The following is a 26,123-nucleotide window of genomic DNA, read 5'->3' on the forward strand; positions in this document are numbered from 1 at the left end:
AATCAGCATCGCTCCATTGGCGTCAATGGGGCCGTATCCCCACCGGGTGTAAATCAGAATCACTCCATTAGAGTCAGTGGGGCCAGATCCGCAGCTGGTGAAAATCAGCGTCGCTCCATTGAAGTCAATAGGGCCAGACCCCCACCGGGAGTAAATCAGCATTGCTCCATTGGAGTCAATGGGGCCGGATCCCCTGCTGATGTAAATCAGCATCATTCCATTGGAGTGAGGCCTGTTTACTCCACCTGAGGATCTAGCCCATTGTTACACTACACTACATTGTTACGCTAAACACCTGTCAGAGCTGGAGCCACCCTTCCTGCCCGGACACCGAGAGGGACAGTTTTCGCTCAGTTAGGTTTGTTTAAATCTCATTCCCACTCAAGACAGCTGGAAATTTCAAAACACCTGGATTTACAGCCAGAGATCCTGAGTTGTGATCCGCTTTGGGGGGAAAAGGCATTTCCCCTCTAAATAAACTTTTTAAAAAGTTTTGAACCAACTTATTTCCACCGGCTCTGATGGTTATTGTTAGGTTCATGGCGTACAGATAGAGAAGTTAGACAAAAATGTAAAATCCTCTCACGGGCCTGTTGCAACGGAACATGGCTTTATTTCTTAGCATTCAGAATGACAACACACAAGAACCAAAAAAAAAAAAAAAAAACAGAAAGAGACAAAACAGGCTGCTCCCTGCTGCCCGGCTCACCCCTTACTCTAAACTGGCTCTCTGCACACTGACAGCTGGGACCCAGATTTCACACTTCCCTACAGAGCCCCAGTCTGCCAGCAGGACCAGGAAGCCCCCCCACCCCCAAATTTAAAGTGCTAGCTTACCATTTGAAGCCTGTTTCAATACACTGCGGTTATTAGCCTCAGCAAAAGGACCTCTTGTGTCAACAACGTGAGATGAAGGGGGGAGAGAGGCTTGCTCTCAGAACAAGCAATGAGGAATTACAAATCCTTGCATCAGAACCGACCTTGCACAATGCAAAGGCATGAGCACAAAGCTAGAACGCAGGGGCCTTATTGGCCATGTCGTTTGCAAGCTGCCCTCACTCTCCTGGATCTTCCCAGCTCCCAGTCCCTGCAAACCCCTGCCCATGACCCACCCTACTCCTCCTAACCTCCTTTCTAAAGGGCTAGCCAGCTTCCTGCCCACTCGTCAGCTCAGCTGGGTCCTGGTAGGGGAAATTCTCACCCCAGAGGCAGAAGGCACTAATGGATCCAGTCCAGGGGTCCCCAGATGCTCCACGCATTGCATGGAGTGTCTAAGTCCTGGAGGGTGGGGAACAGCTGCAAAAGTTTGTCCCCACCCCCGCCCCTTGGAAAGCATCAAATTCAAGGCAATTGAAACTTCTTGCAGGAAACTCATGCATTTTTTGGATTTGGCAAATTTTGGAGGAACACGATGCTTTGAAATTGGCAAAACATCCTCTTTGGGCATTTTCCCACCAAGAATTCTGGTTTCGTGGCTCAGAACGATGGCTGGATTTGAAATTGAAGCACAGCAGAGTACAAAGAAATGAAAGGTTTCAGAGTAACAGCCGTGTTAGTCTGTATTCGCAAAAAGAAAAGGAGGACTTGTGGCACCTTAGAGACTAACCAATTTATTTGAGCATGAGCTTTCGTGAGCTACAGCTCACTTCATCGGATGCATACCGTGGAAACTGCAGCAGACTTTATATATACACAGAGAATATGAAACAATACCTCCTCCCACCCCACTGTCCTGCTGGTAATAGCTTATCTAAAGTGATCATCAGGTGGGCCATTTCCAGCACAAATCCAGGTTTTCTCACCCTCCACCCCCCCACACAAATTCACTCTCCTGCTGGTGATAGCCCATCCAAAGTGACAACTCTTTACACAATGTGCATGATAATCAGGTTGGGCTATTTCCTGCACAAATCCAGGTTTTCTCACATCCCCCCCACCCCCATACACACACAAACTCACTCTCCTGCTGGTAATAGCTCATCCAAACTGACCACTCTCCAAGTTTAAATCCAAGTTAAACCAGAACATCTGGGGGGGGGGGGGTAGGAAAAAACAAGAGGAAACAGGCTACCTTGCATAATGACTTAGCCACTCCCAGTCTCTATTTAAGCCTAAATTAATAGTATCCAATTTGCAAATGAATTCCAATTCAGCAGTTTCTCGCTGGAGTCTGGATTTGAAGTTTTTTTGTTTTAAGATAGCGACCTTCATGTCTGTGATTGCGTGACCAGAGAGATTGAAGTGTTCTCCGACTGGTTTATGAATGTTATAATTCTTGACATCTGATTTGTGTCCATTTATTCTTTTACGTAGAGACTGTCCAGTTTGACCAATGTACATGGCAGAGGGGCATTGCTGGCACATGATGGCATATATCACATTGATGGATGTGCAGGTGAACGAGCCTCTGATAGTGAAAGAAATGAAGACAATTAACGTCAAAGTGCTCTGAAAGGATCAATGTGAAACTGGTGGATGGGCCCGAAGCAATTTTCCTTTCCAGCGTCTGTGAAACTTTTGGAGATTTAAACTTTTTGTCCTGATTTGAGACGGGGAAATTATCCGCTATCGTGAAAGTGTTTCCAAGACAGGAGATCTCTTTCCAGCCCAGCTCCTCTGCTCCGACTGACTGGTAGGGATGTCTCTGGGACCAACACCAAATGATGTTGGCCCCTTTCTCACCCCCCGCCCCTTCTGCAGCCTGTGCAGGGGCCCTCCCCAGTTAGTGTGGAACTGGCTCCTGGTGCGACCAAAGCACACTGAGCAACAGCTGTTGTCAGCTCCTGGAGGTTATGGGGAGTGGAGAGCATGAGTTAGAGCAGCCCCAAGGCTGCTCTTGCTGAGAATGGGGATCAGACAGGACCCAGCATTTGGAGAACAGCAAGGTGGCTCAAAGCTACAGCTGCCTCCAACCACTTCTGGGCTTGTCCCAAACATGGGGAGGGGTTAGGGGAGAATTAGGACTCCCAGCCCAACCCCCCTTCTATAGCCGCTGGCTTCCACTTCCCTCCTAGAGCTGGGGTGAGAACCCAGGAGTCCCGGCACCCACGAGCCCTGTGCTAACCACCAGACCCCCCCTCTCCTCCCAGGTAGAACCCAGGAGATCTGACTGATGTGTCACTGATCCATGCTGCCAGTCGGCAGTACTGCTGTTTCTAGGACTGTTTGCCTGGCACGTTTCACCAACACAAGGCTCACACGCTTGTGTACATGTGCCAGCTGATGGGCCCTTCCCCATCACCATGGCAGGGAAGGAGGGGAAGAGGCTATGAATGAGTGAGTTCCTCCTTTGTAACTGCCTTCCCCAGGGTCAGCTGCAGCATCCTGTTTCTGTAGAGGTTCCCAGTGAATTGGAAAGGAGCCACAGGTTCATGCCCCTGATGGCTTGGGTGAGTCACGTTATTGGGCTGGGCCTCAGTTTCCCCATTTGTGAAACAGGGATGATACCTGCTTTGTCCATTTGTCCCCTTGGGCCGGGACTGTCCCTCATTCTGTGTGTTGCAGTGGGGGCCCGGATCTCAGTGGGGGTCTGTGCAGCACCCTGTTCTCCATTGGTAAGTAGTAAGCGACGTGCCAAGGCGACTCAGAGAGGCTGCTTCAGAAAGGAAGGATTGCCCAGTGGTGAGAGCACTCACTTAGGACTTGGGAGAACTGTGTCCAAGTTCCTGCTCCTCCCCTCACCACTTGTGTGACCTTGGGCAAGTCACTTCGCCGCTCCGTGCCTCAGCTTCCCCATTTGTACAATGGGGATACTCACCCTCAGGAACGCTGAGTTATGCCAGCTGGGCATCCAGCCCAGTGACCCCTAAGGGAGCAGTGCCCATTTACACCAGGATCTGGCCCCAGTGACCCCCACAGCGCAACCCCCTTTGCACCCCTGGGGATCGGGCCCCCGCTTTCTGAGCACGCAGCCCCTCCGCCGAGGCTGCCAGCACTGCTTACAGGCAGGTTCAGTTTCTCTTCTCCGGTGCGAGCAGCCAGCCTGCCGGCAGCTCTGCCAGGGAGGAGGAGCGATTGCTGAGCCGTCTCTCTGCACCAGCCCTGCAGTGCAGCCACTCCTGCAGCCTTGCCAACCCGGGCACGGCTCTCCTCATGCCGCCTCTGGGTGGGGTGCTGGAGAAATCAAGGCCGCAGAGGCAGGAGGAAATCCCTATCCTCGGAGCCAGGCCCCCGGGCTGGTGGAAACGGGCGTCGCTCCATTGGAATGCAAGCAGCTTGGCCCCACCGGGCGTAGAGTTGCCTGGTGTCCAGTTTTCAACCAAACACCCAGTCGAAAAGGGACCCTCCCTGGCCCAGTGAACATGGGGGAGGGGGGGATGGAGTGACCAGGGCGGGGCCTCAGAGAAGGGGCGGGGCAAGGGTGTTCAGTTTTGTTCGGTCAGAAAGTTGGCAACCCTGGGCGACCAGCCACCCCACCCCTTCGCCCCCCCCACCGGAGAGGGTGTCTGATGCTGAGCTGGGCTGGAGAATTCGCCTCCTTCAGCTACAGCCCCCTATGCTCAGCTACCACTGGGGCGAGGCCGCATGACGTGCATCAGCCCCAGCGCTTCTGGGAAACCCACAGCCCTGCTCCCCGGGCAAAGCACCACCCCGGGCGTCTCCGCTCTTGCTGGGCTCTTCGACGCCTCTGTCCCTGGTGGTAGTAACCCAGGCTCCCGCGGGTAGGTCCTGCTTAGTGCCTCACGAAGAAATCCTCCAGCAGGGGGAAGTGCAGGAAGGCAGCGGCCTGGGCAGCAGAGGGTTACTGCCAGGGGCAAGCCAGCTACAGGGTGTTTAAGCACAGCTCTTTGCCTTCCCTATGGGCCCTGGGGGACAGGGCATAGCCACAGTGCAGAGAGAGCCAACCATGCCCCTGATCTGCCCCCAGACAGAGGCTGGGACCAAGGGGAGTGCAGGGCCTTTAGGCCAGCCACACCAGCTGGCTAAGCCCCCCATGCATGAGAGGGAGGGTCTAGGGGCCCAGTCCCATCCAGGTTAAGACTCCTTTGGGTAGCGCAAAGGGGCCCGAGCATAGCCAAGACCCAGGCTGGATTCTTCAGCAATAGCAAGGGTCCTGCAGCGATCAGGGCAGGTGTCTCGCTGCAAACCCAGGGTGCACCCCAGAACGCTCCCCCCTTCACATGAGTCCTGTCGGCGATCTCCTGGGCTCCAGCAAGGAAACCCCACAGGTCCATCAGCCCTAGTTGACTCCAACCACCTGCAATGCCCCAGCAGATAGCCTGCTGAAAGTCCAGCCGTGCAGCAGGATCCCGCCAGGGATCCGAGGGAACGCTGCATCCAGAGGGGTTTGGCGGCCTTGGGAATCGAACCAGGGAAAGCCACATCTTAAAAGGGCGTGAGCTAAAACAGCCTGCTGCTAGCCACTCAACCCCCAGCCCCCACTAGAGGGGGACAGAGCACCACAACGTGGGCATGGCAGACACCGAATGGGCGTGGCTCACCCTGAACCAATTGCAGGATTGGTGCCCCGGCAAACCGATGGGCACCACTCCCTTCCACAATGGAGATCAAAGGGGGGGAATTTTCTCCCCCGCTGCAAATTCTTTTTCACCATTGAAATTTTCCCATTCCCCCCCTTCACAAAACTGGATGATAAAAAAAACAAAACCAAGTCTCTCCCCCATTATCAGACCCACCCGTGTTTTTAAACAACAAAAGGGAAGAAACCAAACCCTCCGAAAAACACCTTCATGAAAAATCCTTCCTTTGGGGAACCGGCCGGGAGAATGCAACTTCCCACCTTTTCCACTCAGCGATTCCTCTTGCGCCCCTTTTCCAAGCATCTCTAGGGACTGCGGATTAATATTAAATACCATCATTTATATTTCAGGGACTGGATGCTTCTTTGTAAATGACATGCCTGAACTCAGCCAGAAATTATGGTGGATTTTCCGCCCCCACACCCGTGACCTGTATAAACTTTTAAGCATCAACCAACCCTAGATGATCACAGATAAGGCCGGAAGGAACCACGGTGATCAGCCAGGCCTCGCTTTTGCCCCCGTAAGTGATCAAATCGGAGCCCACGTTTCTGCAGGCTGCCGCAACCAAAACCATTCTCAGAGGCACGAGGGGGCACTGCCCGTTGAGGTGTCGGGGCAGGGGAGAACAAGCCGTGGGACCCTGCTATTAACGCAGCATGGAATGCAAGTGCCTCACGCCTTCAGATGTTCAATTCTGGAAGATCCCCAGCAGGCTGGGTAATGCTTAGACAACCCTCGCCACCTTGTGGCCAAATGAGCACAGCCCTTGCCCTTAGCAGGTGCCAAGGTGGCCCATTGTCTGGCCTGCAGAAGTGGTGGGGAATAGGAGACATTCTTCCCACCAGAACATTTGCCACACCAATTGGGGGGGGGTATCATTAAAGACCCCAGAACATTTTAACTATGATGTCCACCCCAAATTCTAGTTCAAGTTCTACCTTACCTCCCTCAATCCCACCCACCAAGGCTCTGTCGCGTTGCCGTGTGCTGCCGTGACAGGCTGCCCCCAGAGGCAGCTGCAGTTCAGGGAAGGCACATGGACAGCTTGCAAGGCTGCTCTCAGGAAGCTGGGAGGTTCAAAGAACTCTGGTTCGAAGGGTTCAGGATCCACCGTCCAGGCCTGGATTTTTAACATTTGTATTACAGCACTGCACTCTTGGCCCAGGGCCCCCATTGTGCCGGGCAGCGCGCATACCCCGTAAAAAGAGATGGTCCCTCCCCCACAGAGCTCGTAATCTAAGTGGACTGGGACAGAGTGCAATGTAGGACTGGCTGAGGATTTTGTTCATAGCTTTCTTCCCCCATTCCCCCGACAAAAAATGGCTAGTTTTGTCAACACACAAATGTTCATTCCCAGCAAAATTTTGCAGGCAGTTTGTTGAAACCAACTCCACCAACTGCCAGTGCTTTGGGGAGGGGGGAAGACTTTTGGTAACCCCCCCCCCCCCAACGTTTTAAAAAACAATTAGTTTTCCACCAATGGACAAAAACTGTAGAAAAATCCAATGAAAAATAAATTATTTTCTCCGGTTTAATTCCTCCCCCTCCTCCGAAAGGGGGAAAAGCCAAATTCCCAGAGCAGCAGTGGAAAAGTTCTAGCCCAGCTCACAAAACAGAAATCTTGATGCTATGTCTTTCTGTGAGTTTGTAAATACACCCTTTATTAACGGAAAACTTTAGAACAGAAAAGCAGCTCAGAGATTAGGATTCTTTATTTCTGTTGCACGAGCATCTGGGAGCTGCAGTCAGACGATAACCTGTTTGCTGCTGTGCAGACACAAAAGAACAATTTATTTCCCCGTGAAGAACCCCACTGGAAGATGACTTTCATTCGGAGTTTTTCCCCTTTGATCAGTACAAACTGGAATAAAAAGCAGGGCAAAGAGCCTGTGGAACGTGCTTCTCACTCTCTGCCAGCTAAGGCTCAGCAAGGAAACGGAGGGCAGCGCGAAATGGACAAGAAGACCCCAGAGTTGAGCACTTCACAGAACCAGCCTAAGCATTGCCAGTAAATCCCACAGAGGTTCTGGTAAGGGGCAGTGTTGCCTAGTCGACCGTGACTCAGGAAACCTGGGTTCTATTCCCGGCTCTGCCACTGCCAGCTGGGTGACCTTGGGCATGTCACACGCCCTCTCTGTGCCTCAGTTTCCCCTCCCATATTTTGCCTGTTTCAGCTAAACTCTTGCCTAGGTGCACTGCCACAGGGCCCCAACTCAGCTGCTGCCGTCGCCACTGTAGAGCTAATAACAATGATCTCTAAGAGGCAACGGGGCCGTTTCCAAAGGGAAATGGGCATCTGTCTCCCACAGGGCCCTTTGAAAGGGCCTGCTGTGAATGAGGCCTGGGGACCTCATTGCACAGGGCAAATTTCAGCCCCAGCTAGTTCGATATCACATGTTAGCCGAGGCAGCTTGTTAGCTGGCTCTGAGATTTTGATTTTAATTTACAAAAAATAAAGAGATCTAGTTTATCCCCCTGCTCTGGGGTACTAGGCGCCACCCCACTCCCACAGCTGGGGAGAAAACACAAGCAGTCCTGACTTTCTGCCCCCCTGCTTTAACCCAGTAGACCCCACTCCCCTCCCACAACTGGGGAGAAAGCCCAGGAGTCCTGCTCCCTAGCACCCCCTCCCCCCCACTCTAACCACTAGACCCCACTCCCCTCCCAGCGCAGGGGATAGAACCCAGGGAGAAACACTGCTGGGTCACCAAGTCGGTTGCGTTCCCTGCCCCCCGCCCAACACATGAACTTCCAGCTGGTGCCAGGCGTGGGATACAGACTTAGAAAGAGACACCAATCAGACCCCGGTAGGGGCACGGACTTCCAAGCCCCTCGCTCAATCAAGCCCCACCCAGTGGATGGGGCCCCCCAAGGACAATGCTGCCGCCCCCTCCCCGCGCACGGGGCCCCTGCCTACAAGCTGCTGAGGTGCAGCGCCATGCACAGCAGGTTGACTCCGTTGCAGGCGAGGCAGGCGAGGTTGCAGAGGGACGACAGCCCGTGGCGCTTGAAGAACGTCTGCCGCGCGGCCTGGTACTTGGGGTCCCTCTCCCGCAGCTGCTGGTACGTCTCGCGCCTGGCCGCCAGCCCCACCTCCCCGCCCAGGCCGTGTTCCCGCTCAATGGCCTGCAACCGGAACATGGCCGCCGTGGTGGCCGGGGACAAGCCCAGGGCGTTAACGCTGGCCAGGACGAGGCAGACGAAGTAGAGAGAGCCCTGGGGGAGGCAAAGAGAGAGATGGTTGGGATGGTGGCATGGGACACTGGGTGTCAGGACGCCTGGGTCCTATCCCCAGCTCTGGGAGGAGAAGAGGCTCCGGTGGACGGAACGGATGAAGCTGGAGATAGAAGCAGGTGTCCTGACACCCAGCCCCCACTGCTCTAACCACTAGACCCCACTCCTCTCCCAGAGCCAGTGTTACCTAGCAGTTCTGTGTTCTTGGGGAACTAGGGTGCAGGACTCAGCCTTTCTGACTCATGAAAGACCTCCCCCCGAGCCTCTGCTTGAGCCAAAACCAATCAGAAGAAAGACTTACAAAAAGCAATGACAAGGCCACGGGAGACACCCCTAAATCCCTGGGAGAAGGGGTCGGGATTAAGGAAACTCCCCTGGCCTCACTTGCATCGAGGATGGGACAAGGAGACACCTCCATGAGCATCCAGAATGGAGAACGGAGCTTCCAAGGCAAGAACCGCAGGGAACTCTGGGACCAGAAAAGCAGGGAAGCATGGCATGATGGGGGATCTCTGCTCCAGATGTTAATGAACCCACGCCTGCACACCCCCAGATCAGACCAATTCTAGTGATAAATCCTTGATTGGTATCCAAAATAGTGAAGCTCCCTAATTGCATTGTGAGCTCCCTCCAAGGAACACGGCCCAAAGCCAGGCATGATCAGCTCCCCTGGTCTAGCCTGAAGAAAACTACTTTAGATTTATTCATGCGTAAATAAGGGGGAATACCAGTGTTTTCCCGTGGACCATTGCTGTTTCTCTTCAAAAACCCCGACCCATGCTCTGGATGCCTCGGTGTTCTGATGCCTGGATCCAAAATCTGCATCAGTTCCACTAGGACTTCATCTTCTCCTGACTGATCGTGCTGGGGGCTCTGCCTGTCTGCAGCACTCCGGACCCTACGTTACCACCACCACCTGGGACCCCCGATCAATTCAAGCTTCATGGAGTGGTGAGAACCCAGCTCTCTCTCTCGCTCGAGGTGTAGCCTTCTGACCCTGGCTTGTGTGATCAGTTCTAGTTTGTGACTTTTACAGTCACATTTAAGTTAGATTTAATATTATCACTGCTTTGTTCGTTTGGCTTCCCTATGGTTATCAGGCAATAACCAACTTTCATGATTAAGCTGGTTGCTTCTCTCTCTCTCTCCCCCCTTCGTGGGTGTTTTTGGGTTTCCTCATTCGCTCTGCAGCAACGCTCCTCGTACCGAAGCTAGAGATCCCTGCAGCACCCAAAAATCCTGTGGGGTTTGCTCATCAAGTGGGTTATGACCAGAACAATTATAACGGGAACGTGGGGATAGGGACGTGCTGAACCTGGGGCATATGAGGGTGGCAGCTTGGGAGTGCGGATTAACTGTGTGTGTGTGTGAGAGAGTGACAGAGAGAGATTCTGGGGCTGGAGGAACCCAGCCCAGGGTAACCGAGGTCCTGCAGGATAGCTCCACTGGGAGGGGACTTGCAGCAGGGAGAAGCAGAGCTCCGTATGAGAACACAAGTCACACAAGCAGTCAGAAGTACAGAACACCCGCCCCCGCGAAGTGTAACCCTAATAAATGAGCATACCCCAAAGTAACGGGCAAAGCTGGTTACACCTGGTTAGAACCCAGGCATCCTGACACCAAGCCCCTGTTGCTCTAGCCACTAGACCCTACTCCCCTCCCAGAGGGGGGAACAGAATCCAGACATTCTACTGTATCCTACTAGACCCCAGTCCCTTCCCAGAACCCAGGCGTCCTGCACTTTAACCACTTTCCCCATTCTCAGGAAGTCACCAAAGGCAGAGAGCTGACGTGAAGGGGCGTGACCCACCCGCCCCGGGGTGGCCGGCTCGCGAGGGGCCAGGGCTGTGCCTGGCCCCTCGATGGTACCTGCAGGGTCTCCATGGTGCTCAGCAGCTCTCGGGGGTGGTAGTAGGCAAAGATGGAGAGGTTGAGGAAGGCGCAGGCCACCAGGGCATAGAAGTAGAAGGGGAAGAGCTTGCTCTGGACCAGGCCGAAGGTGTGTCGGCTCACGCTCCGGATAAGCACAAACCCTGAGAAAAGGAGAGAGGAGGAAATCAAGGCACGCAGACAGAATTAGGGCCATGGGGCTGGGAGCCAGGACTCCTGGGTTCTACCCTGGCTCTGGGAGGGGAGTGGAGTCTAGCGGTTAGAGCAGGGAGCCAGAACTCCTGGTTCTAAGAAGGGAGTATGGTCTAATGATTACGGGAGGGGAGGGGCTGGGTGTCGGACTCCTGGGTTCTATTCCCAGCTCTGAGAGCCGGGGGGATCCCTTCCCAGAGACCCAGGCAGCACTCCCCACCTGAGATGAAGGTGACCCATATCTGCATCCCCCAGGCCAGAGACAGGATGAAGAGCTGGGCGACTTTGGCCAGGCTGCTGGGCTCCCCTTCCATCGGCATCTCGGCTGCGTTTACAGACCTGGAGGCAGAGAGGTGGGAGAGAACCCATGGTGAGTTCTGGGGAGCAGGGACATCCGCTCCCAGTGCTCGCTGGGTCACTGCGGAGTAACGAGACCATGTATCGGTGAGGTACCCTGGGCAGGCCCCAGGCCGAGATCAAGGCCCCAGGGGCTGATCCTGGCTGAGATCAGGGCCCCGTTGTTCCAGACGCTGCACAGACACAGCGAGAGATGGTCCCTGCCCCTGAGAGCTCAGTCTAAATAGACAAATAATAAAACAATCCTGAGTTCTTCCCAGTCAGAGATCTCAAAGCACTTTATGAAGGAGGTCATGATTATCCCCATACCCCACATGGGGAAACCGAGGCACAGAGCAGGGAAGCGACTCACCAAGTTCCCCGCTCTGCCACTGGTCTGCTGGGAGAACAGAACCCAGGTCCTCCGAGTCCCAGTGACAGGCACTCGCTGCTAGACCACACTCCCCTCCCAGCAAAGTCATCACACCCAATTTAAAGGTGGGGAAACTGAGGCACGGAGCAATTAAGCAACTTACAAAACCAACCCGAGAGGTGGTGAAGATGGCCGAGCAGCCGGGGGCTAGAACAGCAGGGAGGCTGGGCTCAGTCAGCACTGGTACAGGAGAGCACCGGGGCTGGCAAGTGGCAAGAGGAGATAAGGGGGGTTGGGAGGGCTGTAAGGGGATGGGCAGAAGCATGGAGTAGGATCAGGGCTCCCACAGCCAATGGCCCAGACAGAGAAACGCTGCCCCGCCCTGCCTCTTAGAATCGTCGGGGAGTGGGTGGGGGAAGCAGGACAGACAAATCTAGGGAGACCCATGGGGGAGGGCTGGGGGGGCCTCAGGACGCCTGGGTTCTCTTCCTGCCTCTGCCACTGACTCCAGGGCGAAGGTCACACAGCTGGGCAGGGAACCCAGGAGTCCTGGCCCCCGTCCAGGGCCGGGAGCAGTGCCCGGGAGCGTGGGTTCGAGCACCAGGAGGTCCCCAGCCTTGCACATGATCGCCGGGGAGGGGGGCCCAAAGTCCCTGCCCAGCCTCAGGGCCCCACAAAACACAAGAACCAACCCAGGGACCTACGGGACTCCCCTCTGCGTGGCTGCTCCCCCGGCCCCACACCTGCTCCTAGCCCCGCTCCTGCCCCACACGCTCCCGGCCCCACATGCGCTCCTTGCCCCACTCCTGCCCCACACGCGCTCCTTGCCCCGCTCCTGCCCCCACGCTCCCGGCCCCACACGCGCTCCTTGCCCCGCTCCTGCCCCACACGCGCTCCTTGCCCCGCTCCTGCCCCCACGCTCCCAGCCCCACACGCGCTCCTTGCCCCACTCCTGCCCCACACGCGCTCCTTGCCCCGCTCCTGCCCCCACGCTCCCGGCCCCACACGCGCTCCTTGCCCCGCTCCTGGCCCCACCGCGGCCCGTGCACAGATCGGGGCGGGGGAATCGGGTCCCTACCTGCCCCTCCCGCAGGCTGCTCCGGCCCGGGCTCAGCTGGAGGGTCGCTCTGGTCACGCCCCCTGGCCCTCAAGGCTCCACCCCCCTTTCTGGGTCCTGCCCAATCAGCTCGCAAGGGGAGCTCCAATAGGGACTGAGGGGCACCATGAGATCATGCAGGGGGGTGGGGCTAGAAAGCCACGCCCCTCTGCCTTTGTGATTCTTTTTGTTACATGGGGCGTGTGGCGGCCTGGGTGGGTCAAACCCCGCCCCCCCTTGTTCCCCTCCCCCCCGCGTTTTGGGGTCCACGTGGGCCCCTGACAGCGGGGCAGAGACCCGGGGGCGATGGATGCGCTCAAGGGGCAGGTCCTGACCACCAAGGTACCAGGGCAGCTGGGCTGAGCCCTGGCCCAGCTCATCACCCCGGCCCCAGGCGGGCACCGCCTGCCCTCGCACAGACCCGGGGCTCGGGCCTCCTGGGTGTCCCACCCTGCCCAGATCCGGGGGGAACAGGGATCACTGCACTGGAGTGGAGCAGGGGCCCATCGACCCTGGTATCCCGCCCACCAGGGGTGCATCGACCCTGGTATCCCACCCCCTGGGGGCCCATCGACCCTGGTATCCCGCCTCCTAACCCCAGGTCAGACCAGGGACCCATTGACGCTGGTATCCCACCCACCGGTGGCCTGTCGACCCTGGTATCCCACCCACCAGGGGCGCATCGATCCTGGTATCCCACCCACTGGTGGCCCATCGACCCTGGCATCCTGCCCACGAGGGGCACATTGACCTTGGTATTCTGCCCACCAGCTCTGCCGGGACTCCTCATTCCTGACCCGCAGCCCCCTGCTATTCCAGTCTAGGACCTTTGCAGGTGAATTGAGCTTCCCTGTATATAATGGTGTGTCGATTTTACAATGCAGCCTCCCCTTTCCACTGCCAAACTGAGCCGATACCCCCCCTTTCCCGGGGGAGGGACAGATGGGGGTATGTGGGTAGCTGAATTCTCCCCCTTTGTTTCCAGGAGACCACTTTGATCACAGTCTCCAAGGAGGACAAGAACAGGGGTAATGCACCCAGCGGCTACTTATCCAGGGCCAGCAGCAATGCAGGGCTGGTAAGCGACTCCGCACTGCTGGGGATGGAAGGAGAATCCTGGTCCTTGCTGCTGGAAAGCCCCCATCGTGCTGGGGCTCTGACTCTGCCTAGCTCCCCATTACCCCACTCCCTCGTTTGGGGCTCAGACAGGGGGTGATGGCTCTAAACCCTCTTTGTGCTGCTCTTCTTCCTGTCTCCAGTGACATCGAGAGCAGCCTCGAGGCTGCTCTAATTCATGCCCTGCCCAGGAAGCAGGGAAATGGCCAAGCTCTGGGCATGCCCCCAATCCTGCCCCCCTTATTCTGCTTTCACACCAGCCGGGAGGCCCCTTGCCCAGAGGGATAGTCCGGGGGATGGGGCTCTTCCCACTCCCTTTGTGTTCCCAGAGTCGCTATAAGGGGGCTTGGGCATCAATGACAATGGGGTTCCTGTCCCCCCCAAAGGGCACAAGATTCACCCTCCCCACTCCCAGCCTCCTCCCCATGGGCTGAGTCCATCACTCAGACCCCTAGACAATCATCCCCAACCCCAGAGCTTGCAGGGGCTAACAGGGAGAGCGGTGCTGTGGGTACAGGCTGACGGCCCCCTCTGATCCCCTCCCTGCAGACCCAGCTGGAGACGGAGGCCTTCGAGACAAATGGTGAGAGACCATCCCATTTCCGTGATGGGGGTGGGGGGCAGACCTGGCTGATCCTTTGTGGGGACGGGGGTCACTAGACCTGGAGGGTAGCGAGCGGGCGTGGCCAGCCAAGACACACACCCTCCTCAGCAGGCAGTGGGGTGGGATGCCCTCTGGGGAGGGAGCCTGGCTCCCTGGCCCTGACTGGGGAGTTGGGGGGTGGGAGGAGCCAGGGTGGACCCCATTAGGGGGCAGATGAGCTGGCTTTGGGTTGGTCCCCACCTGGGGTCAGGCTGAGGGGCAGTGTCCCAAGCCAGGTGGGGAGGAGGGCATGCTGTGGGATTGAGGGGGGACCTTGTCAAGACACTGGTGTTAGGGAGAACAGCCTTGGGGCTGCTCTAACTTGTGCTTGGCCCCATCCATGGGCCCCTGGGGAGCAGAGAACAACTACAGTGCAGTGTACCCCAGCCACGGCCCAATCTGCTCCCTATGCCAGTGCAGAGCCAGGGTGGCACAGAGAATCAGGCTCAGCATGTTTTTAAGTCCTTCCTCCGGTTCCATCCCCATGCCGGCTCCGGCTCCCCACTCACCCCCAGCCGCCTTTCCTTTGTAGCAGGGATGATCCAGGCGATGCTCCCAGATTCCCAGAAGATCCTGACAAATGAGCTGGAGATCATCAAAAGCCAACTCCATGCCCAGGCAAAGGTAACCCCAGCAGGGAGAGGGGATTTGTTATGTACATTACGGTAGTGCCTAGGGTTCCCCATTGGGCGAAGCGCTGCACAGACCCCGACCAGGATCAGGGCCCCATTGGGCCGGGTGCTGCGCAGACCCCTAATGAGAGCCAGTCCCTGATCCAGCTTACAGTGTAAACACACAAAAGGTGGGAAGGGAAACTGAGGCACATAGCAGCAAAGTGATTTGCCCACGGCCACCCAGCAAGTTCAGTCCAGAGCTGGGACTAGAACCGTGGTGTCCTGTCACCCAGCCTGCTGCCCCATGTGCTAAACCCCACTCTCCTTTTCCCTGTACACTCAGAGACCCTGGGAAATAACCAGAGGCAGCAGGGCTGGGTGTCAGGGCTCGGTCCATGAACCCCCTGTGTTGCGTGTTTCTGTGACAGGCCTTCGAAGCCCTGAGCCACTCGGTCTCCCTGCTGGAGCAGGAGAGCAGCCTGCAGCAGCGAAAGATCCAGCAGCTGGAAGGTGAGACGCCGTTCAGTCCCCGTCGGGGCCAGCTCTCCCAGCAGAGGGCTCTGCAGACCAGGGGATTATCTCCAGTAATTGGATTATGGCGCCCCCGTTGTGCTGGGCGCTGCATAGACATCCCCCCCGGACCGAGATCGGGGCCTCCGTTGTGCCTGGCGCTACACAATTCCCTACCCCCCCATCTCTCCGGCCGAGAACAGAGCCCTGCCCAGTCATAGAGCAAGCGACAGGTCCTGCCCTGAACATTTCACCATCGACAGAGAGAAAGGAAAGATCGTTATCCCCATAGTAGAAATGGGGAAACTGAGGCACAGGGCGGGCCAGTGACTCACCCAAGGTCACCCAGGGAGTCAGTGGCAGAGCTGAGAGTTGAACCTGGATCTCCTGAGTCCCAGCCTGGGGCCTGAACCACCAGCCCAGCCTCCATCACTTCCCCCAAAGGGCTGGGATTGTCAAAGGCACCAAGGGCCGCTGGGCTCCTAATTCCCCTTTAAAACTTCCAACTAGAACGTTTTCAGGAGCTCCTCCCCAGTAGCCCCTCCCTCCTCTCCAAGTAGCCCCTCTAGCTCCTCCCTCCTCTCCAGCTCCTCCCCAGTAGCCTCTCCCCCTCTTTAGCGCCTGCCCAAATGGCCCCTCCCTTCTCTGTAGCCCCTCCCCCAAATAGCCCCTTCCCCAAGAAGAGCCCTCCTTCCTCAATAGCTCCTCCCTCATCAGTAGGTCCTCCCCTCTAATCTACATGGTAATGTTTGAGTGGGTGTAAAGCGCCCCCCTCTGCCTGCCCCCTGCTCTGCACAGAGGAGTTGAGCCGAGCCTGCGGCCCGGCCCAGGGGGAGATGTTCGAGCGACTGGTGGATGGGAAGATCCTGGAGGTCTGGGCTGCCATGGCCAAGGAGGTGGAAGGGCTGCAGGAGTCTCTGCTGGAGCGCCCCGACCACCGCATGATCCAGAGGGGGGACTCGCTGGAGAACCTGTCCTTGGAGATCCTGGAGAGGTTAGACCGGGCATGGGGGGCTGATTCCACAGCAAGGGGGGCTCCCAGATCTGCTTCCCCCAGGATCCCACTAGCCCCATACCCCTCCCCTGGCTGGATCAGGGCCCTGCACAGTCATAAAGCAAGAGACAGGCCCTGCGCTGAAGATTTTACCCTCTAGACAGACAAAGGAAAGATCGTTATCCCCACTGGAGAGATGGGGAAACTGAGGCATGGGGTGGGACAGCGACTCGCCCCAGGTCACACAGGGAGTCAGTGGCAGAGCTGGGAGTTGAACCTGGATCCCCCGAGTCCTAGTCCAGGGCCTGAACTGCCAGCACCTGCCCCCTCCCCCAGCAGCCCTGTGGACCCATCGCCTATGCATGGGACAGGAGTGCTGCTCGCACGGTAATAGCCCCTGTTGGGCCAGGTGTGGCACAGACACCTGGTGAGAGACAGTCATTGCCCCAAAACTAACTAGACAAAAGCTGGGAGGGGAAACTGAGGCACAAAGGGGTCCCAGCTGCAAGGCTGGGAATAGAACCCAGGTATCCAGAGTCTCAGGCTGGGTCCCAAGTCGCTGGAGCCCGCTTGCCCCCTGTGATGTTACCACCTTGAGCGTCACGGAGCTTCCAGCCGCAAACAGTGGTGGTGGTTTCAGAGCAGAAAGGGGTGAAATCTGGGCCCCACGAGGCACCTAATTCCTGTGTGGCCTTTGAAAATCTCCCCCAAGAACATTTTCAACTGTAGCCCCTCCCTCTTCAATTGCTCCTCCCCCAGGTAGCCCCTCCCTCCTCAGTAGCTCCTCCCCTGGATTGACTGCCCTGGGCCCAGGATATCACCCAATGAGGTACCCAGACCATGCAGCTTCTCCAAGCCCCCGTGCTGGTGGGAGCCCTCCGCTCTGCAGGTTTCCCCAGCCCGATCTGGGGCAATGGTGCTGGGAGTCTTTGGCTTTCAGTCGACTTTCCTCTTCCTTTAGCAAGAAATTCCTCTGGGAGGAGCTGGAGTCAGTGCAAGGTGAGATGAGGAGGATCCATCAGAAATTGAGTAGGTACCCAGCAGAATATCCCTTTCTTTGCCCCCAGCCCTCAGGTGTCTATGGGTAAAAATCCCCCCGGTGGGTGCATGGCACAATACGCCCTCGATAGCACCCTCCAACGCTGGATCTCCCAGCTGGGTCAGTGTTGGCCTGTTTGTCCAGCGGGGAAACTGAGGCACGGAGAGCAGGGCCAGGACTGGCACAAAGTTCAGGCCATGAGCCTGTGACAGAGCTGGGGATAGAACCCAGGAGTCCTGGCTTCTTGTCCAACCCCCCCCCTTAATCTAACTATTACACCACACTCTCCCAAGGAATCAAAACCCAGACCTCTGCCTCTCAGGCCCAATGCCTCACCCATGGGGTTACCTGTCCTCTCTGCCTTGCAGCCCTGCTGGGAGGCAGGTCTGCATCATCAGCCCCATTTTCCAAGTGGGAAAACTGAGGCGTAGAGGCACCAAGCGCTCTACTGAGGGCCCCACTGCAAGTCGAGGGGCAGGAGCAGCGCTGGGCTCCAGCCAGCGATTCCAGGCAGCAGGGCCAGATGTGCCACTAGGGGCATTTGGTTGGCTGTGGAGCCTGTTCTGGGAGGGTCTGGGTGGGGTGCGGGGAACCCTGAACTGGGGGCTCTGGTTTTTCTCTTCCGCAGAGGATCAGGAGGACGATATAACCAAGAACCTCGTCAGCATAAAGAAAATGCACGAGAATCAAGTGAAATGCAGGAAGGTGAGATGTGGGGGAGGGGAGGAAGAGGAAAGGGGGTGGGGCTACATGATGCTCCTCCCCCTTTGCAGTCCATTCACAAATCAGGCACTTTGCATCACATCCTTCTCTCCACCCAGGCACACGCTGTTGCCAGGGGAGGGCACCCCCGATTGAGCCCCTGCCACACTCCCTGCAGGACAGCGCCCCCTAGCACCGCACTGGGGCACTGGGGTCAGCACTAACTGTGAGGGGAGAGCGCCTCCTGCTGAGCCCCCCATGCCGAATAGCAGATCTCTGCACCCCAACGGCTCGGTCGGGTGGACCCCCAGTTTGCTAGAACAGCCCCCCTCTCTCCCCAGATCCTGTCGCAGCTGAAGGGCAAAGGGCCGGGCGCAGAGGCGGCCCTGGAGTGCGTGGGCAGAGGCAGAGATAGCAGGCCGGTCAAAGAGGAGCTGAATGATATATGGTATGATGACCAGGCTGGAGCTTGCTGCTGGGGAAGGGGCTGCCCAGCTCCCGTCCCCGAGCCCCTCTCCATGCTGAGCTGTACTGGAGCCCCCCATCTGTCCTGTGGGCCCCCCACCCCACCTCTCTGGGCTCTCATTGCAGCCACTAGGGGGCAGCACTAATTGCCATGGGAGAATGCCCCCTACTGAGCTCCTGCCCCACTTTCTGCAGCACAGCTCCCCCTAGTGCCACGCTGGGGATCTGGGGTCAGCACTGAGTGCAAGGGGAGAGCGCCCCCTACTGAGCCCCTACCCCACAGCACCCCCTAGTGCTCTCTGCATCACCTCCCTTTGTCCAGTGCTGACCCCCTTCTGCCAGTTGCTTCCGACTCTCCCGTTACCGCCTCTCCCCAGTGCAAGGGCAGCAAAACACGCTCCTCAGTGACACGTGCTTGGGAACGAACATGCCACCACCCTGCCTGTGTCCAGATTTGAACCCTGGGCCCTGCAAGGCTATAGGCCAGAGCTAAAGGAGCAACTCTGTGAGCGGGCAGCAGTAGTAGGTTGTTATGTTCTTACACACATCAGTCACAAGAAGGAGCTGAAGAGAAACCCAGGATGGTCTTGGCTCAGGGCTCCCTGCGTAACTGGGGTACAGCCCTGCAGTCGGTCTGCACCATCACCTCAGCACCCCCCGCCTAGCGGGGGGATCTGTTAATGGGGTCTCTCCGTGCAGGTCGGCCGTCAACACCCTGCGGAATTCCATGGCCAGCTGCAGCCTCCGGGGCGACGGCCAGGCAGCAGTGAGGGTCACAGGTAAGTGGGGCGGGAGGGCTGAGAACAGGGCTGGGTGTGAGGTGGGAGCCAGGGGGGCTGGGTGTGGGATCAGGGACAGGGAGGTGGAAGGGGCTGGCTTTGAGGGCATGGGTAAAATGGGGGAGGGGCGGGGGGTTGGGTGTGAACTGTGGGGGGCTGTGGGTGTCAGTAGGGGGCTTCAGGGGGTGGATGGGGGGGGCTGGGGCAAATCCGCATGGCTCCACTGGAATTGAGTGGGGTCAGTTCTCAGCAGCTGGGGATCTGGCCCCTCTGTGTTGAAGCTCCCTTGGGCAGAGTGCCCCCCCCACCCCCGACTGAGCAGCCTTTGCCCCTCTTGCCCTGCCAGGCCGTCGGAGCCGTCGGCACCGCATGGCCATCTCGGCCAGCCCACCGGCCCCTGCCGCAGAGCCAGCCCTGTGCCTCTGCCAGGAGGAGAGCAGCTCAGACCACAGCTCCTGCGAGGGCCCCTGCCCCTAGGGGGGCCATGCCGGTAAGACCCCTCCCCCCCACCCTCCCTGGCCCTGCTGCAGGTCCTGGGGCTCTGCTGGGCCAGCCAGGGCAAACCCCTCCCAGAAACGCGCCAAATTGGGGACTTGTGCCTGAAACAACCCCCCCCCCCCCATGAGGCCCTGGGCAGCACACCATGGCTGAGAACCCAGGTGTCCGGCTACCCAATCCCAATCTCTGCAGACCCTCCCCCGCTGTGGGGGAAGGCTGAGAACCCAGGCGTCTGGCCAGCCCCTTCCAAGGCTGATGTCCCCTCCCCTGGGTCTCTGCAGCTGAGGGACAGTTGTGCCCCGACAGTTAAAGGGCCAGCGTGCTAATTTGCCCTCTTCTCTGTCCCCCAGGCTGAAAGCAGAGAGGGCCAGGGACCTGGCCTATGGATGAGACCGAATTAAACAGCTGCTTAGGAGTGACTGGGCCTGGGGGCCTTCCGTGGGGCAAGGCTCCTTAAGGCCAGATCGGAGGAACTCGGGGGCCCAACCCAGTGGGGAGGGTTGCCTGGCTAGAAAATGGATCCCCTGTCCCTAGCGTGGACCGTTCACGGCCTCCCCGTGTGATGCCCTGTGGAGGTGGAATGCCCTCCTCTTCTCTAGCAGCCCTGGGGGCAGAACCCAGGGTCCTGGTTCCCAGCCCCACCTGCTCTAACCACTAGACCCCACTCCTCTCAGGGAGCTGGGAACACAGGAGTCGTCGTTCCCAGGCCTTCCTGCTCTAATCACCAGACCCCACTTCCCTGCCGGAGCCAGGGAGAGAACCCAGGCGTCCTGGCTCTCAGGACCCTGCTCTAACTACTAGACCTCTGCCAGAGCCAGGGAGAGAACCCAGGCATCCTGGCCGGGCAGTTTGTTCTGTGTGAAGAAACCCCTCCCCCCCACGCCACCCCCGTCCGGAAGGAGCGTCCAGCGCCATGAACTGGGTGTGGAGAGTTTGTGGGTCTCGGCAGCTGCCGATTCCTGACCAAAGGATTCAGATGTGAGGGCTGCAGCTGCGCTGGGAGAAAGGAGGGTGTGAAAGCCACTGCATCCGATGCCTCTCCCAGCCCTGCGGGTCTCCTGGTAGCCACTAGGGGCCAGCACTGAGTGTGAGGGTACAGCGCCCCCTACTGGGCCTCCACCCCACTCCCTGCAGCACAGCGCCCCCTAGTGCCACCCTGGGGCAATGGGACCAGCACTAACAGCGAGGTTTCTTGCACCTTCTCCTACAGCAGCTGGTACTGGGCACCTTCGCGGACGGGGATGCCCTTCTGCAGTGAATTAACAGAGCTGAAGGCGAGACAGGTCCATCAGATCTTGTCTGATCTCCTGTGGGGGGGGGAACGGACACCCTGCAAATACAGGGCTGGGAGAATAGGAGGGGGAGTGAGGGGAGGCTGTGAGACGTGGGGGTGGGGGGCAAGCCAGCTTCAGGCTGGGAAGGAGGATCCTGGGGGTTCCTACCGTGCCCATTCCAGCCCCTCTCACCTGCACCCCTGCCCTGCCCTGTGGATCCCAGGCAGGAGAATTGGTCCAGGAACCGGACGGCCCACCGGTTCCTGGAGCCAGCTCCGAGTTGGAGTGTTTTTTAGAAAGTTCAGCTGATCTAAAGGTAAAGACTCCGAGTTGTGAGAATCCACCACCATCCTGGGTCAGTTGCTCCGATGGTTCCTTCCCCACCCTCTCTAAAACCGGGCATCTTATTTGTAGTCTGAATGTGTCTCGCTCTGGCTCCCAGCCGCTGGATCTCACTGGACCCTTTTCTGCTGGATCCCAGGGCCCCTAAGGCTCAGAAATCTCCTCCCCATGCAGCTCCCTGGAGCCGGGATTGAATCACCGATTAATCTTCTCTTAGCTCCGTTTCTTGAGTCTCTCTAAGGGGGCGACTCGTTCTCGTAGCTCCTGTCTGGAGCCGGCTCAGTGGCCTTTTTGGAAGCCCGCACCCCAGAACCGGGCGCAGCTTCCCAGGAACTGGCTCGCCTGAGGGCCCAAGTGCAACGACTCCATCCGTGTTCAAAACCTGCCCGGCTCCCGGAATGAGAGGTCTCCGTATTTCCCAGTGGTGTTGGACAGCTTCCACCCCAGTGTGTGACCCATTCCCAGCCCCAGCTGCGGACAGACTTCGCCATGCTGCCTTGCAATCCTCTTGGCTAGTCCCTGGTTATTTGATAGCCATCGCTCATCTCCCCAGTCCTCCATTTCCATCCCGTGTCCTGCGATGACTCTCCTCCCATCACCCCCCAGGAGTTATTGACCGGAATCTGCCTCCCGAAACGATCCTGGGTATATTTTTGACATTTGAGATGGTACAGCTGCTTCACTGGGGCATTTTCTGCTCTACTGACTCCGGGCTGGGGCTTTACCCTCTCGGGGCGGGGTTTATTGCTTCTCACGCTTCCCTTTTGTGATGCGTTCCGAGATCCAAACTAGCGTCTTGCTAATTCGTATTTTTATATTTGAGGCCCCGGCTGAGATCAGGGCCCCGTCGTACCAGTCCCTGCCCCGGCTGAGATCAGGGCCCCGTTGTACCAGTCCCTGCCCCCAGGCTGAGATCAGGGCCCCCCTAAGCCAGGTGCTCCACGCAGCTCCAAGGAGCTGACACTCAAAGGAGACACCGCAGGGATCCTGAGCCCCATTGCGCAGATGGGGAAACGGAGACCCAGAGAGAGGAAGTGACTTGCCCACGGTCACCTAGGCAGTCTGTGGCAAAGTTGGGAATGGGACCCAGGCATCCTGGCCCAGTGCCTTAGGCCCAAGGCCACTCTGCTGCACTTGCAAGCATGCTCAGGCCAAGAAGCCATGGACAAGGAGCTTCCATTTCCCTCCGAGTTGGGGGTCCCACTAGGGCCAGGCCAGTCTGTGGCTAGGAGCTTCCCCTGCCAGCCAGGACCTGCTGTAGGGAGAGAGAGGGGAGTTGCTCAGCCTCTGTAGGGCTGTAGATCCCTCTGAGCGGTGCTGGGGGTCAGGGAATTTCCCAGGTATTCGTTCCTCCATGGGGCAGCTGTAGGCGGCGTGGGGGCGGGTTAGCCTCTGCATTCCCTTCATGCAATGGAGGATTTAGCGCTGACCTGGGGGGCACGGGATCCATAGAGCACAGAGCTGGGCCTTCCAGCTTCTTGGATGCATCCAAGAAGCAGCAGCTGTTCCACCGGAAGCTGTGCTGGACCGTGCTGCTTTTCGCACGAGCACTTGTGAAGGGAAAGTGCCCTGTTTCTCACCAGCGAGCGGAAGTGGAACCTGCCGCATCTTGCACAGGTGCATGGGAATGGACGCCCTTGGGTTTTACACTTGGGAATGGAGCAGACTGTTTTGCACAAGCACTTGGGACTGGTATCTGTTGTGATTTGCACAAGCACGTGTGAAGGGAGTGGACTGTTTCCCATGAGCGTTCACGTTCTCCTTTTCTGTTCTCCTTTGCTTTTCCCACCAGTTCTCCCCCGCCCCCCACCCCTGGATCCCCGTTAGCTTGCACCTGCCTGAGAGAAAGCTGCCCTGACGCACATGCTTCATGCACTCCCTGGGACTCTTTCGGGGCTACCCAAGGGGTGCAGGGTGAGTCACAGCTTGCCTTGCCTGTACCCCAAACTATGAGCTGCTGGCACTGCAAACCCGGCGTTTCCCCTCTGCCAGCTGGCAATTTGTACACCCCAGATGCCCTCGGTGAGTGCTTGGATCAGAGCAGAGAGAATCTGTGGCCAGCTCCATGGAGCTACTTTGCCCCCCGGCTTCACTCTGGCCCAGGGCACAGGTCCCTCCAGCCTGTCCATACACCCTGCTGCATTACGCTCCAGCACCCAGTCCCTCAACATCGGGACACCCGAAATGCAGGCGGATGCGCTGCCCCTGTGGGAGCAGCTCCCCGCCCCCATTCAATACGCACGTAGCCATGTGTATAGTCATTACATCATGACGTGGGCAAACTTTTTGGCCTGAGGGCCATGTATGGATATGGAAATCGTAGGGCAGGCCATGAATGCTCACGAAATTGGGGGTAGAGGTGTGGGAGGGGGTTAGGGCTCCGGCTGGGGGTGCAGGCTCTGGGGTGGGGCCAGAAATGAGGAGTTCAGGGTGCAGGGAAGACTCGGGGGGGCGCCTGGGGATGAGGGGTTTGGGGTTCAGAGGGCGGGAGGGGGATCAGGACTGTGGCAGGGGATTGGGGCACAGAGTGGGCTCAGGGGTGCAGGGTCTGGGCAGCATGTACCACAAGCAGCTCCTGGAAGCATGTCCCCGCTGTGACTCCAAGGCATGGCCAGGCAGCTCTGCGAGCTGTCCTGTCCACAGGCACCACCCCTGCAGCTCCCATTGGCCAGGAACCTTGGCCAATGGGAGCTGCAGAGGCGGCGCTGCGGACAGGGCATCGCGAAGAGCCGCCTGGCCACGCCTCCGCATACTACATAGGAGCCAGAGGGGGGTCATGCCGGCTACCTCCTGGGAGCCGTGCAGCGCGGGGCAAATCCCCGACCCCAATCGCCAGCGGGAGCAGAGGGCTGGATTAAATGGTCTGATGGGCCGGATGTGGCCCGTGGGCCATAGTTTGCCCAACCCTGGTCTAAATCCACCAGACAGTTATTTGACCCAGCTTAAGGAAAAGATTCAGACAGAAGCCGTGTCATGGACTCACAGGCCCCATGCTCACTGGGCTCCCTATAGCCCCTGGGAGGGACCTTCCATGTGACAGGCCCCCATGAGGGTTCCACTCTCTCCCTAGGGTTCGGTCCTCTGGCCCCGCCACCCCCTGGGACCTTTCCTCTGAGCTTTCTGCATGCCTGTCTCTCCCACTCAGGAAGTCCATTTGCTCTGGACCCCGGGGGCCCCCACCCCCAGAGGGACCAAAGGCACCCTGATCTCGAGCCTGCAGTGACCCTCAGCCAGATTAACAGAGGGTTTATTGAACATCTGGACCCAGCAAAGGGATTCTCAGGGCCCTGGACCTAGCAACCTTCAGCCCAGTTCATCTAGGTCGATCCCATACCCTGGTGGACTCAGGCTGCCCTCTGCTCCCCGTCTCGACACCCCCTCCTTCCAGCCGATCATCCTACAGCCTCTCCTCCCTCCTTTGTCCTCGGTCCCAAGCAGACAGGTCACCTGGGTCCTCTCTCTTCAGCCCTTTGTCCTCCCACTGGCCAGAACCGACTGGCTCCCAAGATGGGGTGGGCCTCCCAGTCGCCCATTTGGAAGCTGTCGCCGCAGCCTCGAGGGTTAGAAATTTCCTTTTTCTTCAAGACCGAAGGCTGAAATCATCCCATCTCCCCTGACTCCAGGACCTGGGGCTTTGAGGAAGCCAACAATGATCGTGAGACTCCTGAGCATTGGCCACACTGGACCTCTCACCCACACACGAGAGCTGGGGTCCCCTTTTCACGAGACCCTCGTCCCGGCCGAGTGTCACCTCCATAATGGACCCCCCCATCTTCTCCCTTTCTCCTGGGACTCTGAGGTCTAGCCCCGCTCCGACTCTCTCGGGATGTGACGATGTGACTCAGCAGGGAGGGGGGAGTGTTGACCTGGGAATGTGCCCTGGGGATGGGAGACCTGAGAGCCTGTCACCTGAGCCAGGAGGGGGAGGGAGAGGTAACACCCCTGCCCAGGAATGTGAAGACAGGCTGCAGGAGAGAGCCTGCTGGTGGTGGGGGGGGGGGGGGTTAGCCCAGGGCTGGGGTCTAAGCTCCCTGCTCCCCCAGAAGGACTTGACTGAGGGGTCCTGGGGGTACCCACAAGCTCTGTTTTGGACTGCGTTCCTGTTGGCCAATAAACCTTCTGTTTTACTGGCTGGCTGAGAGTCTCAGTGGATCCCAGGAAGAGGGGTGCAGGGCCTGGACTCCCCCACACTTCGTGACACGGTCACCTAGGGCAAAGCCCCCCAGAGGGGGATAAACACCCCTGTGGCATGTGTGGAGATGGGGGGGGGGCGTTTTAAGCACAGTCCCACCCAAACTGCTCCCTCCAGATTATGATCGACCCACATACATATTTTCTCAGACCCCTTAAGCGGGGGGGGGGGGGGCAGGGGGACACAATACAAACCCCAGCGAGCACCAGGACAATCAACCTGCAAAGAGGGGCGGCATGGGGGTGGCACAGCCCCTTCTCCGCGCCTGGACCCCCCCCGCAGGGGGCACATGCCTCATGTTAATGACGCCAGCTGATCCCCCCCCCTCAGCTCCCACCCCCGCCCCTGCGC

The 26,123-nt window shown here is 58.2% G+C and overlaps 2 protein-coding genes across 4 annotated transcripts; one reads left to right on the top strand and one right to left on the bottom strand.

The window, feature by feature from the left end:
* Positions 1 to 7,177: 7,177 nt before the first annotated feature.
* On the bottom strand, positions 7,178 to 12,672 carry TMEM205 (transmembrane protein 205). 3 transcript variants are annotated; one of them, XM_084610400.1, is made up of 4 exons: positions 12,587 to 12,672; positions 11,020 to 11,138; positions 10,587 to 10,750; positions 7,178 to 8,699 (listed from the first exon to the last, which is right to left on the bottom strand). In XM_084610400.1, exons 2-4 carry the CDS (start codon positions 11,117 to 11,119, stop codon positions 8,397 to 8,399), a joined length of 567 nt encoding a protein of 188 aa, XP_084466526.1. In that variant the 5' UTR covers positions 11,120 to 11,138; positions 12,587 to 12,672; the 3' UTR covers positions 7,178 to 8,396. The 3 variants fall into 3 exon arrangements, with proteins under 3 accessions (XP_084466526.1, XP_084466528.1, XP_084466527.1); XM_084610402.1 differs by lacking the exon at positions 12,587 to 12,672 and adding an exon at positions 11,681 to 11,819; XM_084610401.1 differs by lacking the exon at positions 12,587 to 12,672 and adding an exon at positions 11,672 to 11,818.
* Positions 12,673 to 12,840: 168 nt separating this feature from the next.
* Positions 12,841 to 20,392, top strand: CCDC159 (coiled-coil domain containing 159). The gene is made up of 12 exons (XM_084609876.1): positions 12,841 to 12,946; positions 13,590 to 13,682; positions 14,270 to 14,303; positions 14,896 to 14,987; positions 15,406 to 15,487; positions 16,286 to 16,481; positions 17,443 to 17,480; positions 18,149 to 18,225; positions 18,564 to 18,670; positions 19,387 to 19,466; positions 19,813 to 19,956; positions 20,315 to 20,392. Exons 1-11 carry the CDS (start codon positions 12,911 to 12,913, stop codon positions 19,941 to 19,943), a joined length of 966 nt encoding a protein of 321 aa, XP_084466002.1. The 5' UTR covers positions 12,841 to 12,910; the 3' UTR covers positions 19,944 to 19,956; positions 20,315 to 20,392.
* Positions 20,393 to 26,123: the final 5,731 nt, after the last annotated feature.

The sequence above is a fragment of the Lepidochelys olivacea genome, assembly GCF_965140295.1.
Source record: "Lepidochelys olivacea isolate rLepOli2 genome assembly, chromosome: 20".
NCBI classification, from domain to species: domain Eukaryota; kingdom Metazoa; phylum Chordata; order Testudines; family Cheloniidae; genus Lepidochelys; species Lepidochelys olivacea.

Coding starts and splice junctions, on each gene's coding strand:
- TMEM205 (XM_084610400.1), bottom strand. CDS start 11,119: ATGCCGATGGAAGGGGAGCCCAGCAGCCTGGCCAAAGTCGCCCAGCTC. Junction 10,751..11,019: donor ATGGGTCACCTTCATCTCAG/GTGGGGAGTGCT, acceptor TCCTTTTCTCAG/GGTTTGTGCTTATCCGGAGC. Junction 8,700..10,586: donor GCACCATGGAGACCCTGCAG/GTACCATCGAGG, acceptor TGCCTCCCCCAG/GGCTCTCTCTACTTCGTCTG.
- CCDC159 (XM_084609876.1), top strand. CDS start 12,911: ATGGATGCGCTCAAGGGGCAGGTCCTGACCACCAAG. Junction 14,304..14,895: donor GGAGGCCTTCGAGACAAATG/GTGAGAGACCAT, acceptor TTTCCTTTGTAG/CAGGGATGATCCAGGCGATG. Junction 17,481..18,148: donor GGAGCTGGAGTCAGTGCAAG/GTGAGATGAGGA, acceptor TCTCTTCCGCAG/AGGATCAGGAGGACGATATA.